The sequence below is a fragment of the Sitodiplosis mosellana genome, unplaced genomic scaffold (assembly GCF_009176505.1).
Source record: "Sitodiplosis mosellana isolate CC-2019 unplaced genomic scaffold, AAFC_SMos_1.0 Smas_scaffold_5, whole genome shotgun sequence".
NCBI lineage: Eukaryota > Metazoa > Arthropoda > Insecta > Diptera > Cecidomyiidae > Sitodiplosis > Sitodiplosis mosellana.
In genome coordinates, this window is record NW_022595248.1 from 3,958,162 (window position 1) to 3,971,801 (window position 13,640).

At 36.7% G+C, this 13,640-nt stretch overlaps 1 protein-coding gene across 1 annotated transcript in view; it reads left to right on the plus strand.

Moving 5' to 3' along the window:
• The window catches only part of LOC129567009 (fibrillin-1-like), an 18,757-nt gene that overhangs the window by 1,832 nt on the left and 3,285 nt on the right, over positions 1 to 13,640 (plus strand). Inside the window, exons 6-36 of the mRNA XM_055443457.1 lie at positions 54 to 332; positions 431 to 640; positions 707 to 913; positions 994 to 1,659; positions 1,762 to 1,990; positions 2,082 to 2,155; positions 2,235 to 2,547; positions 3,529 to 3,545; positions 3,632 to 3,826; positions 3,933 to 4,211; positions 4,353 to 4,643; positions 4,714 to 5,025; positions 5,087 to 5,368; positions 5,430 to 5,711; positions 5,780 to 6,061; positions 6,244 to 6,528; positions 6,617 to 6,898; positions 6,980 to 7,201; positions 7,308 to 7,598; positions 7,748 to 8,026; positions 8,133 to 8,411; positions 8,529 to 8,747; positions 11,331 to 11,350; positions 11,498 to 11,503; positions 11,593 to 11,734; positions 11,833 to 12,027; positions 12,107 to 12,379; positions 12,442 to 12,723; positions 12,798 to 13,079; positions 13,163 to 13,453; positions 13,531 to 13,593. Of these exons, the coding sequence (XP_055299432.1) occupies positions 54 to 332; positions 431 to 640; positions 707 to 913; positions 994 to 1,659; positions 1,762 to 1,990; positions 2,082 to 2,155; positions 2,235 to 2,547; positions 3,529 to 3,545; positions 3,632 to 3,826; positions 3,933 to 4,211; positions 4,353 to 4,643; positions 4,714 to 5,025; positions 5,087 to 5,368; positions 5,430 to 5,711; positions 5,780 to 6,061; positions 6,244 to 6,528; positions 6,617 to 6,898; positions 6,980 to 7,201; positions 7,308 to 7,598; positions 7,748 to 8,026; positions 8,133 to 8,411; positions 8,529 to 8,747; positions 11,331 to 11,350; positions 11,498 to 11,503; positions 11,593 to 11,734; positions 11,833 to 12,027; positions 12,107 to 12,379; positions 12,442 to 12,723; positions 12,798 to 13,079; positions 13,163 to 13,453; positions 13,531 to 13,593 (7,329 nt within the window). The remainder of the gene's footprint in view (positions 1 to 53; positions 333 to 430; positions 641 to 706; positions 914 to 993; positions 1,660 to 1,761; positions 1,991 to 2,081; positions 2,156 to 2,234; positions 2,548 to 3,528; positions 3,546 to 3,631; positions 3,827 to 3,932; positions 4,212 to 4,352; positions 4,644 to 4,713; positions 5,026 to 5,086; positions 5,369 to 5,429; positions 5,712 to 5,779; positions 6,062 to 6,243; positions 6,529 to 6,616; positions 6,899 to 6,979; positions 7,202 to 7,307; positions 7,599 to 7,747; positions 8,027 to 8,132; positions 8,412 to 8,528; positions 8,748 to 11,330; positions 11,351 to 11,497; positions 11,504 to 11,592; positions 11,735 to 11,832; positions 12,028 to 12,106; positions 12,380 to 12,441; positions 12,724 to 12,797; positions 13,080 to 13,162; positions 13,454 to 13,530; positions 13,594 to 13,640) is intronic.

A 13,640-nucleotide genomic window follows, 5' to 3' on the forward strand; every position in this document is an offset into this window, starting at 1 on the left:
CGATTCAAATCCACTGTGCTCGAACGATAATTTATTTGGAAATTCTTCCACAGCCGTTTGTAGCCAACCATGCCAGAATGGTGGAGTCTGCACCAAACCCAACACTTGCTCATGCCCAAATGGTTTCGATGGTCCTCAGTGTGGACGTAAAGTATGTGTACCGCAGCCAGCTCTACAAGACGCCCACAGTAGCTGTGACCAATTCAACTGTAAAATTACGTGCAACCAAGGCTACGTTTTTCCAGATGGCTCGGACGTTATGCAGATGGATTGTAAGAATGGCAAGTGGGAATCAGCTTCTCTGAAGCAAATTTCCGCTCCTGACTGTCAATGTGAGTTTTTGTTTGAATTGTGTGAGATTTCAAAAATTTCACCACTTCCTTTGTTCTTCCACAATGTTACTAAAGTTTCGATTCATCTTCGTTTTTAGTGAAATGTAACGCAGGATTTGTTTACAACAAATGCGGTCCGAACGTTGAACAAACATGTGACAATGCAGAAGAAAAAAGCGTTTGTGTCCCCGGCTGCTTCTGTCCAAATGGAATGGTCAAACACGAAGGAAAATGCATTCAACCAGATAACTGTCCATGTCGATCAAACGGTGCCATTTTCCAACCTGAAAGTGAGACTGTCAGCACAGGTAAGAATAAAAGAGATTAATAATAATATATCGAGAGCAGAAAAGAATGACATTTTCAAATTGCAGACGATGCATTATCAGTCGCGACCACGTGCAAATGTGAAAGAGCAACGATGCGGTGCAAATCTGAGCCATTCACACGAATGAGATGTTCAGTGACTGGTGATCCACACATCCGGTCTTTTGATGACATTACTTACGATATACAGAGAAAAGGCTCGTTTCGTCTCGTAAACACTAGTAATACGGTGATCGAAGCGCAATTTGTTCCATGTAAGTAACATGTCTTCGTTAATTTGGTCAACTAGTTGATTCATTCCATATCTAATTGATTTTTCCGTCTTCAAAATTAGGTGGTGGACCGTATTCATGCACCAAATCAATAACAATTAAAGTAAATCATGGCAATAGAAATGCTACCGTAGTTCTGAAGCAAAATTTAAAAGTTGAAGTCAATGGTCAACCAGTTGAAATTTTCCCAATGCAAGTTTTATCGGATTATATGCTCATTTCGCTTCCAAGCTCGACCAAAGTGTTGGTTGTTTCCAAAGAAGGCTGGCGAATATTTTGGGATGGTCGCATTAATGTTGATATTGATACGATTTCGTTGTACAAAGGCAAAATTAATGGCCTTTGTGAAGTAAACAAGAATAAGAGACGCAAAAGATCCACTGAAGTCGATATGAAAGCTTGGTTAGCTACAATTGCTCAAAAGTCATGCATAGGTGACAGTTACAATAGCATTGATGAATTTGTTAACATTCCAAACCCGTGCGATGCAAACGTGGAAGCTATGGAACGAGCAGAGCGACTTTGTTCAAAATTGAAGGATGACCCGTTCAAGGCCTGTCATGGAACAGTCAATCCACAAACACATTACGACAATTGCATGTTTGACATGTGTGCATGTGAACGTGGCATTGATTCATGCATGTGTGATATTTTCACCGTTTATGCAAACGAATGCAGTCGACGTGGAAACGTTGTCAAATATTGGAGACAATCGATACAAGAGTGCGGTAGGTGTTAATTTACTTTTCTTTTGAAAAAGAGATCAAAAATAACTTCAGAACATCTTTTTAGATTAATTTCTAAATTTCATGTATTTGTATTTATTCTAGCAATCAAATGTCCAACGGGTCAAATCTACGAAGAATGCTCCAAGTCATGCTATCACAGCTGTGACGATTTACAACTATCTCCCAAAAATTGCACCAGAGATTGTGTCTATGGATGTCGTTGTCCGGAGGGACAGGCTCTTGATAGAAACAACAAATGCATCTCAATCGATATGTGCCATTCATTCGACCAAGAACCCAGACATGATCAAATTGGAGCCAATCAAACATGGTAAGTTATAGCAATTTTCGATTCAACTCATTCAATGTTTGACCAATTGATTTCAAGATGAATAAATAATATTTCTCTCTCAATACTTCAGTGCTTGGACGGAACTCGGGTGGAAATGTGTATATGAACCCAACAGTACGAACAGCAACACTGCACAAACTCAAGGTGAGACTTTTGACATTTTCTTTTACTTCTTCGATCAATTTTTACGATTTTTTTCTCCTTCTATTTTGCATTATTCCAGAATCATGTATGCCAGTGTCGCTGAACGCAACACAAACTGTTGGCATAGTACAACTAACAGGATCAAAGTACGGAAAATGTGTCAACACGGAACCAATTCAAGGATATACTGAATGTCGTGGCACATGTGGACCAGTAAATTCAAACACCGGTTTGGCAAATAGACAATTTCATGAAGAAAAATGCTGTTCTATGATAAAATATGAGAAATTAAGGGTTCCCATGTTGTGTGAAAGCGGCAAAAAGTTCATTTCTTCTGTGTACATTCCAAGAGAGTGTTCTTGTTCTAACTGTAATCAGCGATATCCATCATTGCATTGATCATGTGAAAAAAAAACAACGTTGAACCCAATTGGCTAGTGTGCAGTACAGCATTAAGCTCAAATCGATGTATTCAAATTAAATTTAACAACTGTGTATAGCGACAGTACAAATTCATTTGTGTATGAACAATAGCTCATTAATGATACAATAAAATATGAAAATTGTTCTAAAACATATTATTATTGTATGTGTAAAAATTAATAAATTGATTCGTGGCAAAAAAATAGTTTGTGAAAACTAACATGAATATCTTTGTTTTTAACTTCTTAGAAATGAGTATCATTATTAGACGAAAGATCTAAATTCTTAGAAGAACGACACCATGGACTTTCCTTTTTTTCTATGAATATGATTCATTGAATAATCCATGCAAAATATTTCAGTCGTTGCATTCAAAGAAAGATTATTATCCTCGACATAAATTTAAATAAGTCCAGTAACTATATTCAAGAAAAAGTTTCATTTCTGGCGTATTGCATCATTTGTATCACTACGCATCTCGATAATACATTCATTCCATTAAGATGTTCTTATCAACTATTGTACTGTATTTCCCCGCCATAAAAATAGCAGAAGGTCATGTCCTCAATTTGCACTTGGCAAAAATATTCGGGGAAATCAACGGACACATATCCTCAGTTCACACAAAAAAATGACATCATTCTGTTCCTGTTGTTTAATTTTTCGTACAATTTCTTGATAACATAATAATCATTTACTAAGAAGAAGTTCATTACTCGCTTATCATTTTAAAACACCCGTCACACATTGCAGTGTTTTTGTGCATTTCATCGAATTTTTACTGATTCTTTTTTTCCTGCATTTTCAGCTATAAAAACCGAAACTCAGTATGTGAAAGCACAGTTTAACAGCACTTGTGTTACTGAATAGGTCAAGTTGTTTTATCTTAGTGAAAAAAGTATGCGTTCAAAATTCATTGCGCTTATGTTGTGCATGTACGTTGGTTGCAGCAGTGCAAAGCAAAATGGTAATGCCAATTTTTCAATTTAATACTTGATAAATCAAAATCAAAATTTCTTTCCAAATTTTAATCAACTACACATTCTTCCAAAGCCCAAGTTGCTCAATGCGGTGGACTTCCACTAAAACAGTTTGCATGGTCATCTTGCCCAGATTCGAGTAGTTGTTATACAAAATGCAACAGCAATTACCAATTTCCAAACGGGCTGTCCAAGGTTGAATTGATTTGTGATGCTGGCATTTGGTTTTTGAAAGGCCTTGGAAATATTGCACATTTCGAGTGTGAACGTAAGATAATTCAACTATTTTTGCCACGAATGACATCGTAATTGTTTAAGATTCACTTGACATTTATAATGATTGAATTTTTATGTAAAACGTTTAATGAATATAGCCATTTGTGTGCCAAGCTGTAAAAATAACGGACGATGTGTTGCACCAGATATTTGTATATGTCCAAAGAATTTTAGCGGTTCAAGTTGCAATCAACTTCATTGCAACACCGTACCAGATGTTCTTCATTCGAATCGGAGCTGTACTTCCACCAATTGCACAATAACCTGTCATCAGGGCTACAAATTTGCTGATAATTCTATGTCGATGGAGTTAAAATGTGAAAACGGTCAATTTACACCGATTCATAAAAATCAAACGATACCATTGGCTTGTCAACGTAAGTGTTATTTAAAATCAGTATTTGCATTATCATCTATCGAATCACAATTTTTCTTCCAACGTGTGTACGTAAGATTTGATTGGAATAGCTATAAATATAAAAAAAATATGTAAATTCATTTCATTTTTTCCTGTATAGCTCATTGTCTTAGCTCATGCAAAAACGGCGAAATATGCACTGCGCCGAATAAGTGTACGTGCCCAAGTGGCTACGATCATTGCGAATTAAGAAAAGTGCCCGTTGTGAACTGTGCAACTAAACCAGTAATTAAAAATGGGCGACTAAATTGTAGCTTTATAGATGAGTGCAAAGTTGATTGCTTTAAAGGTTTTGAACTCCCTGACGGAACAATAGCCATGGTAGTTACATGCCAGCAAGGCCAATGGAAGGCAAAATATTCCAAACAGAACTTCGACCCGTTCTGCACACGTAAGATTCAATTTAAATGGACAATGTCTGGTTTATTTTACATTTTAAAAATCAACATTTTATTTAATAGGCAAGTGCAGTCCACCGTGTCAGAATGGCGGAGAGTGTCTCAAGAACAACACTTGTATCTGCCCCAAAGATTACGAAGGCGATCATTGCGAATTTAAAAAGGGATGTAGAACCAATCCAATAACACAAAACGCGAACTCAAAATGTAATGTGGACAATTGCAAAATCACCTGCGATAAAGGACATGTACTTCCAGATCACTCCACGGAAATGCATATGAAATGCGAGAAGCTAGTGGATGTGTCAGACGGAATAACGGAATTCGGATGGATGCCGGTGAATTCAAAGCAGAATTTCGTCCCAATTTGCAACCGTAAGACTCGATTCAAATCCACTGTGCTTGAACGATAATTTATTTGGAAATTCTTTCACAGCCGTGTGTAGCCAACCATGTCATAATGGCGGAGTCTGCACCAAGCCCAACACTTGCACGTGTCCACCGAGATTTGAGGGAAAACTTTGTCAAGATGAGATGGGATGTAAAACCAGTCCAACGACGAAGAATGCCAACGCGAAATGCACTTTGGACGATTGCAAAGTGACTTGCGACAGTGGATATGCACTCCCAGACAAATCAACGGAAATGGAACTGAAATGCAAACATCAGAAGTGGGAGCTAACGAAACCGAAGCAGAGCTTCGATCCAATTTGCAACCGTAAGACTCGATTCAAATCCATTGTGCTCGAACGATAATTTATTTGGAAATTCTTCCACAGCCGTTTGTAGCCAACCATGCCAGAATGGTGGAGTCTGCACCAAGCCCAACACTTGCATGTGTCCACCGAGGTTCGAGGGAAAACTTTGTCAAGATGCGAAGGGATGTAAAACCAGTCCAACGACGCAGAATGCCAACGCGAAGTGTACTTTTGACGATTGCAAAGTCACTTGCGCTAGTGGATATGCACTCCCAGATAATTCAACGGAAATGGATTTGATATGCGATCAAGGCCATTGGAAGTCAATGAATTTGAAGCAAAATTTCTTCCCGATTTGCAAACGTAAGACTCGATTTGAATATTTTAATTTCATCAATGAATTATTTGGAATTTAATTTTCATATTTATAGCCGTATGTGACCCACCATGCCAGAATGGTGGAAAATGCAACTACCCCAACTATTGTTCCTGTCCTTCTGGCTTTAAAGGTCATCAATGCCAAAATAAATGGTGTAAGGGCTTTCCATCAGTAAAAAACGCTAGGTACGGGTGTCATAACTACGAATGTATAATGTTCTGTGTTGAAGGATATAAATACCCAGATAAAAGTGTGAAAATAGATATGATCTGCAAAAATGAGAAATGGATACCAAAATCACCACGTCAAAACTTTAGTCCTTTAGAATGCCGACGTGAGTGTCAACAATTTTGAACAACTTCATGTTTTTTTTCCTCTTCAATTTGCAATAGTTTTATCGTGTCGAATAATACTGCATGATTTTGTTCATAATGGAATGCGTTTCGGGTTTAATTTCCGACAAATGTCCAGTATTTTGTTGAAATTTTCAATTTTAAAACTGTTCTATATTCACAGCCATTTGTGACCGACCATGCCCGAATGGCCAAGAATGCAGTAAACCGAACACTTGTACATGCCCAATGAAATGCGAAGGTGATTTTTGTGAATTGGGCTGCGATAGTAAATGCGGCTACGTACCAAATATTCTTAATTCGGATTCGAGCTGTAACCCAACCAATTGCACAATTATATGTCATGATGGTTATAGATTTTCTGATGGAACATATAAGTTAGAATTGAAATGTGAAAGCGATTTATTCGAATCGATTCATACGAATCAAACGATACCATCTTGCCAACGTAAGTGTTTTAAATGAATTTTCAATATTAAAATTTTCACCAGAATCTACTATAACAGAACCTTCAATAAAATTTAACAATCTTGTAGCTGTTTGTAGATATTCCTGCCGAAATGACGGAGTCTGCATTAAACCCGACACTTGCTCGTGTCCACCGAGGTTCGAGGGTAATCTTTGTCAACATAAAAAGGGATGTGAAACCCCGCCGAGAACGCAAAATGCAAACGTAAAGTGTGATATAGAAGATTGCAAAGTTACTTGCGAAAAAGGATATGCGCTCGCAGATAATTCGACGGAGATGGATTTGATATGTGAAGAACGGCAATGGAAGCCCACAAATTCAAAGCAGAACTTCGATCCGATTTGCAAACGTAAGATACGATTTAAATGATCAAATTTGATCAAAAACCTATTGGTTTATTTTGAAATATTAAAAAAAACTATGTCTACAGCCGTATGTGGACCTGCGTGCCAAAATGAATTTTTGCAAGTTTGCACTGAACCACCGTCTTCAAATAATTCAAAATTGGAGTGCAGTGACATGGAAACTTGTACGCTCACTTGTGAAAGGGGATATGAATTCCAAGATGGATCGACAGAAATGAAAATGATTTGTGATGAGCGGACATGGATACCACCAAAATTGGAAGAAAAAATTTCTCCAAATTGTTATCGTAAGACTTCCGATCATTTTATTTCGAATTCTTTTTAACATTTTCACTGAGGATCTAAGTTTGTTAGAACAAAAGTTAAATTAAAATGGGTGTATTGCTTCCACAGCTGCTTGTAAGCCAAAATGTAACAACAATGGCACATGTATCAAGCCCAATACATGTTCTTGTCCGGAAAATTTCGACGGTTATTTTTGTGAGATTGAAAAAGACCACCAAATCAAACCAATTTTAAAGGATCCAACATTAAAGAATCCGACATTGAATTGTGATACGATGCCGTGTGAAATTGCTTGTGCCAGCGGATTTGCTTTTCCCAATGGAAACACATCAATGAAGATAACGTATGAACAGCTCAACTGGAAGTCAATCAGTGATGGTTTTTCATTGAAGTGCCAACGTAAGATGAACTTTTCTGCATTGAAATCTTAATTTAATTAATCACTATTATTGGTCTAACTTTTGTTCATCCATACTTTTTTCTCAATCATAATCATTTAATACTTCAATGCAGAAAATATGAAATGAAAATAATTGGTATTTTTCCAGCTGTTTGTACCCCACCATGTGAAACTGGGCAGTGCACTTGGCCGAATACTTGTGTATGCGCAAAAAATAAAGAAGGCGATCGGTGTGAATTTCCAAAAGGCTGCAGAACGAATCCACTTACACAAAATGCATTAGCGATCTGTAATTCCGACAAATGTACAATCACGTGCGATACCGGCTATGCCCTACCGGATGGAACAAAAGCCATGGAATTGACTTGTATACAGCACGTCTGGCAACCAGTAAAATCCACCCAAGAATTTTCTCCCATTTGCACGCGTGAGTTTTGATTTTGATAATCTAGTGACTACTTTTATAGTAATGAATTTTGCAATAATTCGCCCACATTTTAATTTAAACAAATCGAAATTATTCTATTTTTTAGCTGTCTGTGAATTGCCTTGTTTAAATGGCGGAAAATGTGCCGGACCAAACACATGTTCCTGTCTGGCTGGATTTGGTGGTCATCAATGCGAACGTAAAATTTGTATGGAATCTCCATCTTCACAGAATGCTGTGAGCAGTTGTACGGCAGACCATTGTAGGATTACTTGCAATGCAGGGTATGATTTCCTGGATGGGTCGGAAATCATGGAGATTAACTGCACAAATGGCGGATGGGTTCCAGATTTCCGAAATCAAAACTTTAATCCTGATTGCAAAGGTGAGTGTCATTTTCAATCAATTTTAACTCAATGTATCTTCTGTTTTCTTTACTCACGTTCCTTTCAATGTATTAGCAATAGTTTTCTATATAATTCGTGTATGATTTCGTTTACAGCAAAATGTAATAAAAATATTGGTACCGTTTTCAATAATTGCGGCCCAAGAACAGAGCGAACTTGTGCATCCACTCATGAGGATAGATCCGAATGCATTGCAGGGTGTTTCTGTCCAAAGGAAATGGTTAAGCATGATGGAATTTGTATTCCATTAAATGAATGTCCGTGCTTTTATGACGGTGAGCTATGGCCAGCTGGAAGTGAACCGATATTTCCAAGTAAGTCCAAAAATTAATAAAATGGTCGATTGGAAAATGATATTAATATTCACTTATTTTAATCATCATATCAACTAGCTGGATTCGGTTCAGAGTTTATCGCATGTAAATGTAGGAATGGACAGATGGCTTGCGGACGATCAGAATATTAAATGGGCAGTGAATGAAACATCTAGAGGAACTAATCGACTTGAAAAAAAAATTCAATATCAAAGTGTGCTTGAAATGATTCACCACCGGTGAAGGTCAGGGCAACGAGACAAAAAATATGCCCATAAGAATTTGTGCCATTCATTTCTTTCATTCATTTTAATTTAAATGTATCTACTGTATAGTTTTTTTAACTGGTGTGTTTCATTTCGCTTACATCTGACAGTGAATTAATAAAGAATCAAATAACAACAGAGACAAAACTCCTCAGATATTTATTAAATAGATACACATGAGCTACATACGTTTTCTTCGCAGATTATTATTATGCTTGTCAGAACAATCAAAAGAGTTGGGTACAATTCCATCAGTTTAGTTCGTTTGATTATTACTTTTCTGCCTTTGTGCCACTCGATCATGAATTCTTTTACTCACTGCAAGCGTTACTGCTGTAGTTAATACGGGTATACCAACGGCTAGTGCAACCGCTCCTCCTGCAGCGGTTCCTAACCTCTTGCCAACATTTCCAAGAGCCGATGCTGTTGCATTGACATAAGACAACTCTTGACTTCACAATTGAGATTCTTCATTATGTTAATCATGATTCATTTGGTCATTCCATCGGACACAATTTCAATCTTAAAACAAATAAGCGAAATGCATACGATCGAATTGTTTATTGTGCATTCTAACTAAAGTTATGAATTTGGCCAGTTAAGGCATAATAATTGGGAAACAGAATTCAGTATCGAATTTCATCTTATCCTTGGATTTAGATCATGACTTCACAATCAAATTCGCGGTAAAGATGAAGAATGAAATGTTTTCAAGTTCATAAGAAAGCGAAAAATAATGCATTGAATAAGAATGCTCTAGGACCGCATGAAGTAATCGTCTTCATGTGAACTGATAACTTATACACGGAATTGCAGTCAACTCATCAAGTTGCACTGAACGTAAGCACATTTACGGAAAACACAGAGAAATAGGAAAAAATAGTTTTTTTCTCACGAAAAATCATGTATGACATCATTCTGTCGTTTCATTTATCGAGAATTTTTCCTAACAATAACATAATCATTTTCCAAAACGACAATTGTGGCCCAAGAGTTGAACGAACTTGTGCATCTGCTTACGAAGATAGATCTGTATGTGTTCCAGGCTGTTTCTGTCCCAATGAAATGGTTAAACATAATGGAATTTGTATTCAATCAAATCGATGTCCGCGCATTCTAGACTGGTTATTTTATTGACTTTTTCCGAAGTTTGCGTCACCGAATATTCAAAATTAAGTTGCAAAATCATACAAAAAGAAAATATAGCAATGTCAATGTAATCGCAATGTAATGACGTAGTCGCACAAAATGTAAAATGTAAAATCTTACAATGTATTGCTTTTTTTAACAGAAATAACCCCATTTTTAGTTAAAACTTTCTGTCTTAGAATTCATAACACTGATGTTAAAAACATTTTATTACTTACAAATATCGTGTATCCGACTGTCCGTGGAACAGGTGAATAAAACTATTTGCTTACTAATTTCTCTTGCAATTGACCGACCGAAAGAGGTTTTAGTTTCAAGTACACACAAATTAAAAGCAAAGCTGAATTTCCGCGCGGATCGCATTTGCAGAAGTGTTGTTTTTGGACCATCGTTTATAAAAACCAAATTTTCATAAACCTTCACTCCAGTTATAACATTTCAATACGAACTCTCACAATGAACAAGTTTAGACCGTATAGCATCTAAATTCTTCTTATGACCTCCTTCTATGAGGAAGAAACTGAACCGTTTGATATATGTAAATGTACTTCATGTATTCTCTTTATTTCACAATGAATACACTACGACTTAATGTACATTTGTTCGATTTTTTAAATATTTCGAAAAAGTTACACTACGAATATTTGAAAATATAGGCAACTTACAGCCCTTGGTTTTCTCGTTTTCCCACCAAAACAAAATTCCATTCAAATTTTCAACCATTCGGAGATTGTCGATTTCGTGTGGAATGGTCGCTGTACCCTTTTTATGCATTTCAAATTGTTATGTGTAGTTGCTTCAGTTGCATTGAGAGAGAATACAAACAAAATAACTTCAAATTCAAGACGAATTGATAGGAATGGAATTTCTGTCAAATAACAGGCTAAGTTATTCATCAGAATGAGAAAACTGTTTTTATTCTGGGAAAAATGTTCTATGATGAATTATATGTCCGAATTATTCTTTTTCTTTGGAACTAAACTGACGTCAAAATCGAATTACATTTCATCCATAAATATGGATCGTGGGCAGTGAAATTCCAGTGAAAAATGAAAAATGGAAATACTTTTAAATCAAACCACGAGGAAAAGAAAAATAAAACATCATTTCATTGAAAAATGATCTCAGAAACTTGTGAAATAATCGTGTACGTGGAATTTTGTTTCAGATTATCAAGTTGCATTGTGCGTAAATGCAATAATTACGTAGCACGTACTTCGCGGAAAGTAACGAACAAATATCTTTTTTCACGAAAATCATATAGCATCATTATATTGTGTTGTTATATATTCTTGGAATAATTCCTTTAATAATAACATCTTAATAATTTACTAGGAAGGAGTGAGTTTCCCGCTTATCATTTGGTACACTCGCACGTCATTGCGTTTTTATCAATATTTCGTTTTTGCACTTTTCGGCTATAAAAGCAGATACCCAGTCTGTGTAGGGACAGTTCAAGTATTCTACTGAATATATCAAGTTGTTCTATCTTCAGTGAAATAAAAATGTTTTTAAAATTCATTGTGCTTATATTCGGTATACATGCCAGTTGCAGTACTGCAAATCAAAATGGTAATACCAAAGCAGAAACGAATGAAAATTGATTTTTCAATTTAATATTTCAACATTTTCCGAGTTATAACTAATCTTCTTTTTTTTTAATTCAAAAGTCCACATTGATAAATGCGGTGGACTTCCACTGAAACAGTTTGCACGGTCATCTTGTCCAGATTCAAAAACTTGTTATACAGAATGTGATAGCAATTATCAATTTTCGAATGGCCAATCTAAGGTGGAATTGTTCTGTAATGCTGGCATTTGGTCTTTGAAAGGACTTGGAGATATTGCACAGTTCGAGTGTGATCGTAAGAGAATTATTTTTTCAAAGAATAACGTCAATCACACATTCATGTTATTGATTAAAATTACATAAAATATCGGTAGCTACTTGTGCATCCTGTATTAACGGAAAGTGTGTTGCGCCGAATATTTGTGTATGCGATAAGAATTTTGCCGGGCCTCGCTGTGACGAAGACAAATGCAACACCGTGCCAAATATTCTTAATTCGGACCAGAGTTGTACTCCAACCAATTGCCAAATTACTTGCAAACCGGGCTACAAATTTGCGGATGGTTCTACGTTGATGAATTTGAAATGTAAAAATGGTGGATTTGTGTCAATTCAGAAGAGTCAAGCTGTATCATCGGATTGCCAACGTGAGTATTTTTCAGTACCTAATGTATCGTTCAAATCTAATAATATTTGATCGAATCCACAGCTGTTTGTAATCAACCTTGTCAAAATGGCGGTGTATGTGATCAACCAGACAAATGTTCATGCCCGAAAGATTATGAAGGCAACTATTGTGAACATGAAAGAGGCTGTAAAACGAAGCCAGCCATCCAAAATGCAAAAACATCAAACTGCAATTCAGACACATGTAATGCTTATTGTGAGGCTGGATACGCGTTTCCAGATAGTTCGACTGATATGGAATTGATTTGCGTACAACGTGTTTGGCAGTCAAAATCGAATCAAAATCTTCCTCTCAATTGCACCCGTAAGATTCAATATCAAAAGCTCGGTTGATCATGAATAAATGTTATGAAAAATTGTTTTCCATTGTATTTATAGCCCACTGCTTTAGCCCATGTATAAACGGAGGAAACTGTACTGGACCAAATAAGTGCACATGCCCTAGTGGCTACGAAGGCGATCACTGTGAATCTGAAAAAGACTGCCAAACCAAACCAGCATCACAGAATACAACATTAAATTGTGATACGAAGCAGTGTGACATCACTTGTGCCAGTGGCCATGCCTTTCCGGACGGCACAACATCAATGAAGATGACTTGCGAACAGCATATCTGGAAACCAGTAACACCTAGCCAAAGCTTTCAACCATATTGCCAACGTAGGATATTTTCATTTCAAGCAATTCAATTATTTCAAGATTGGCAGAAAAATAAATGAAGTGAAAAAATCGTATATTTCCAGCTGTGTGCACTCCATCGTGTCTAAATGGTGGACAGTGTATTGAGCCAAATAAATGTTTATGTCCAAGAAAGTACGAAGGCAATCAGTGCGAATATAAAAAAGGCTGTCCAACGAAGCCAGATCTACAAAATGCGGTTGCGTCGGACTGTAATTTGGACAAATGTACAGTCACTTGTGACACAGGCTTTGCGTTGCCGGATGGAACAACAAAAATGGAATTAACTTGCATCCAACGCAATTGGTATAGTGCAGCACAGCCAACTCAGAATGCTGACACTCTCACTTGCAAACGTAAGATTTCACTTCAATGAATATTGAGCGATTAGTTCGTCCACACTTTTAGTTTCAATAATATTTTTCATGTTTAGCTATCTGTAGCTCACCCTGTTTGAACGGTGGACAATGCACCAATCCAAATACTTGCTCGTGTCCAGCTGGCTTTGATGGTCCTCAATGCGGAAATAAAATTTGCAAAACA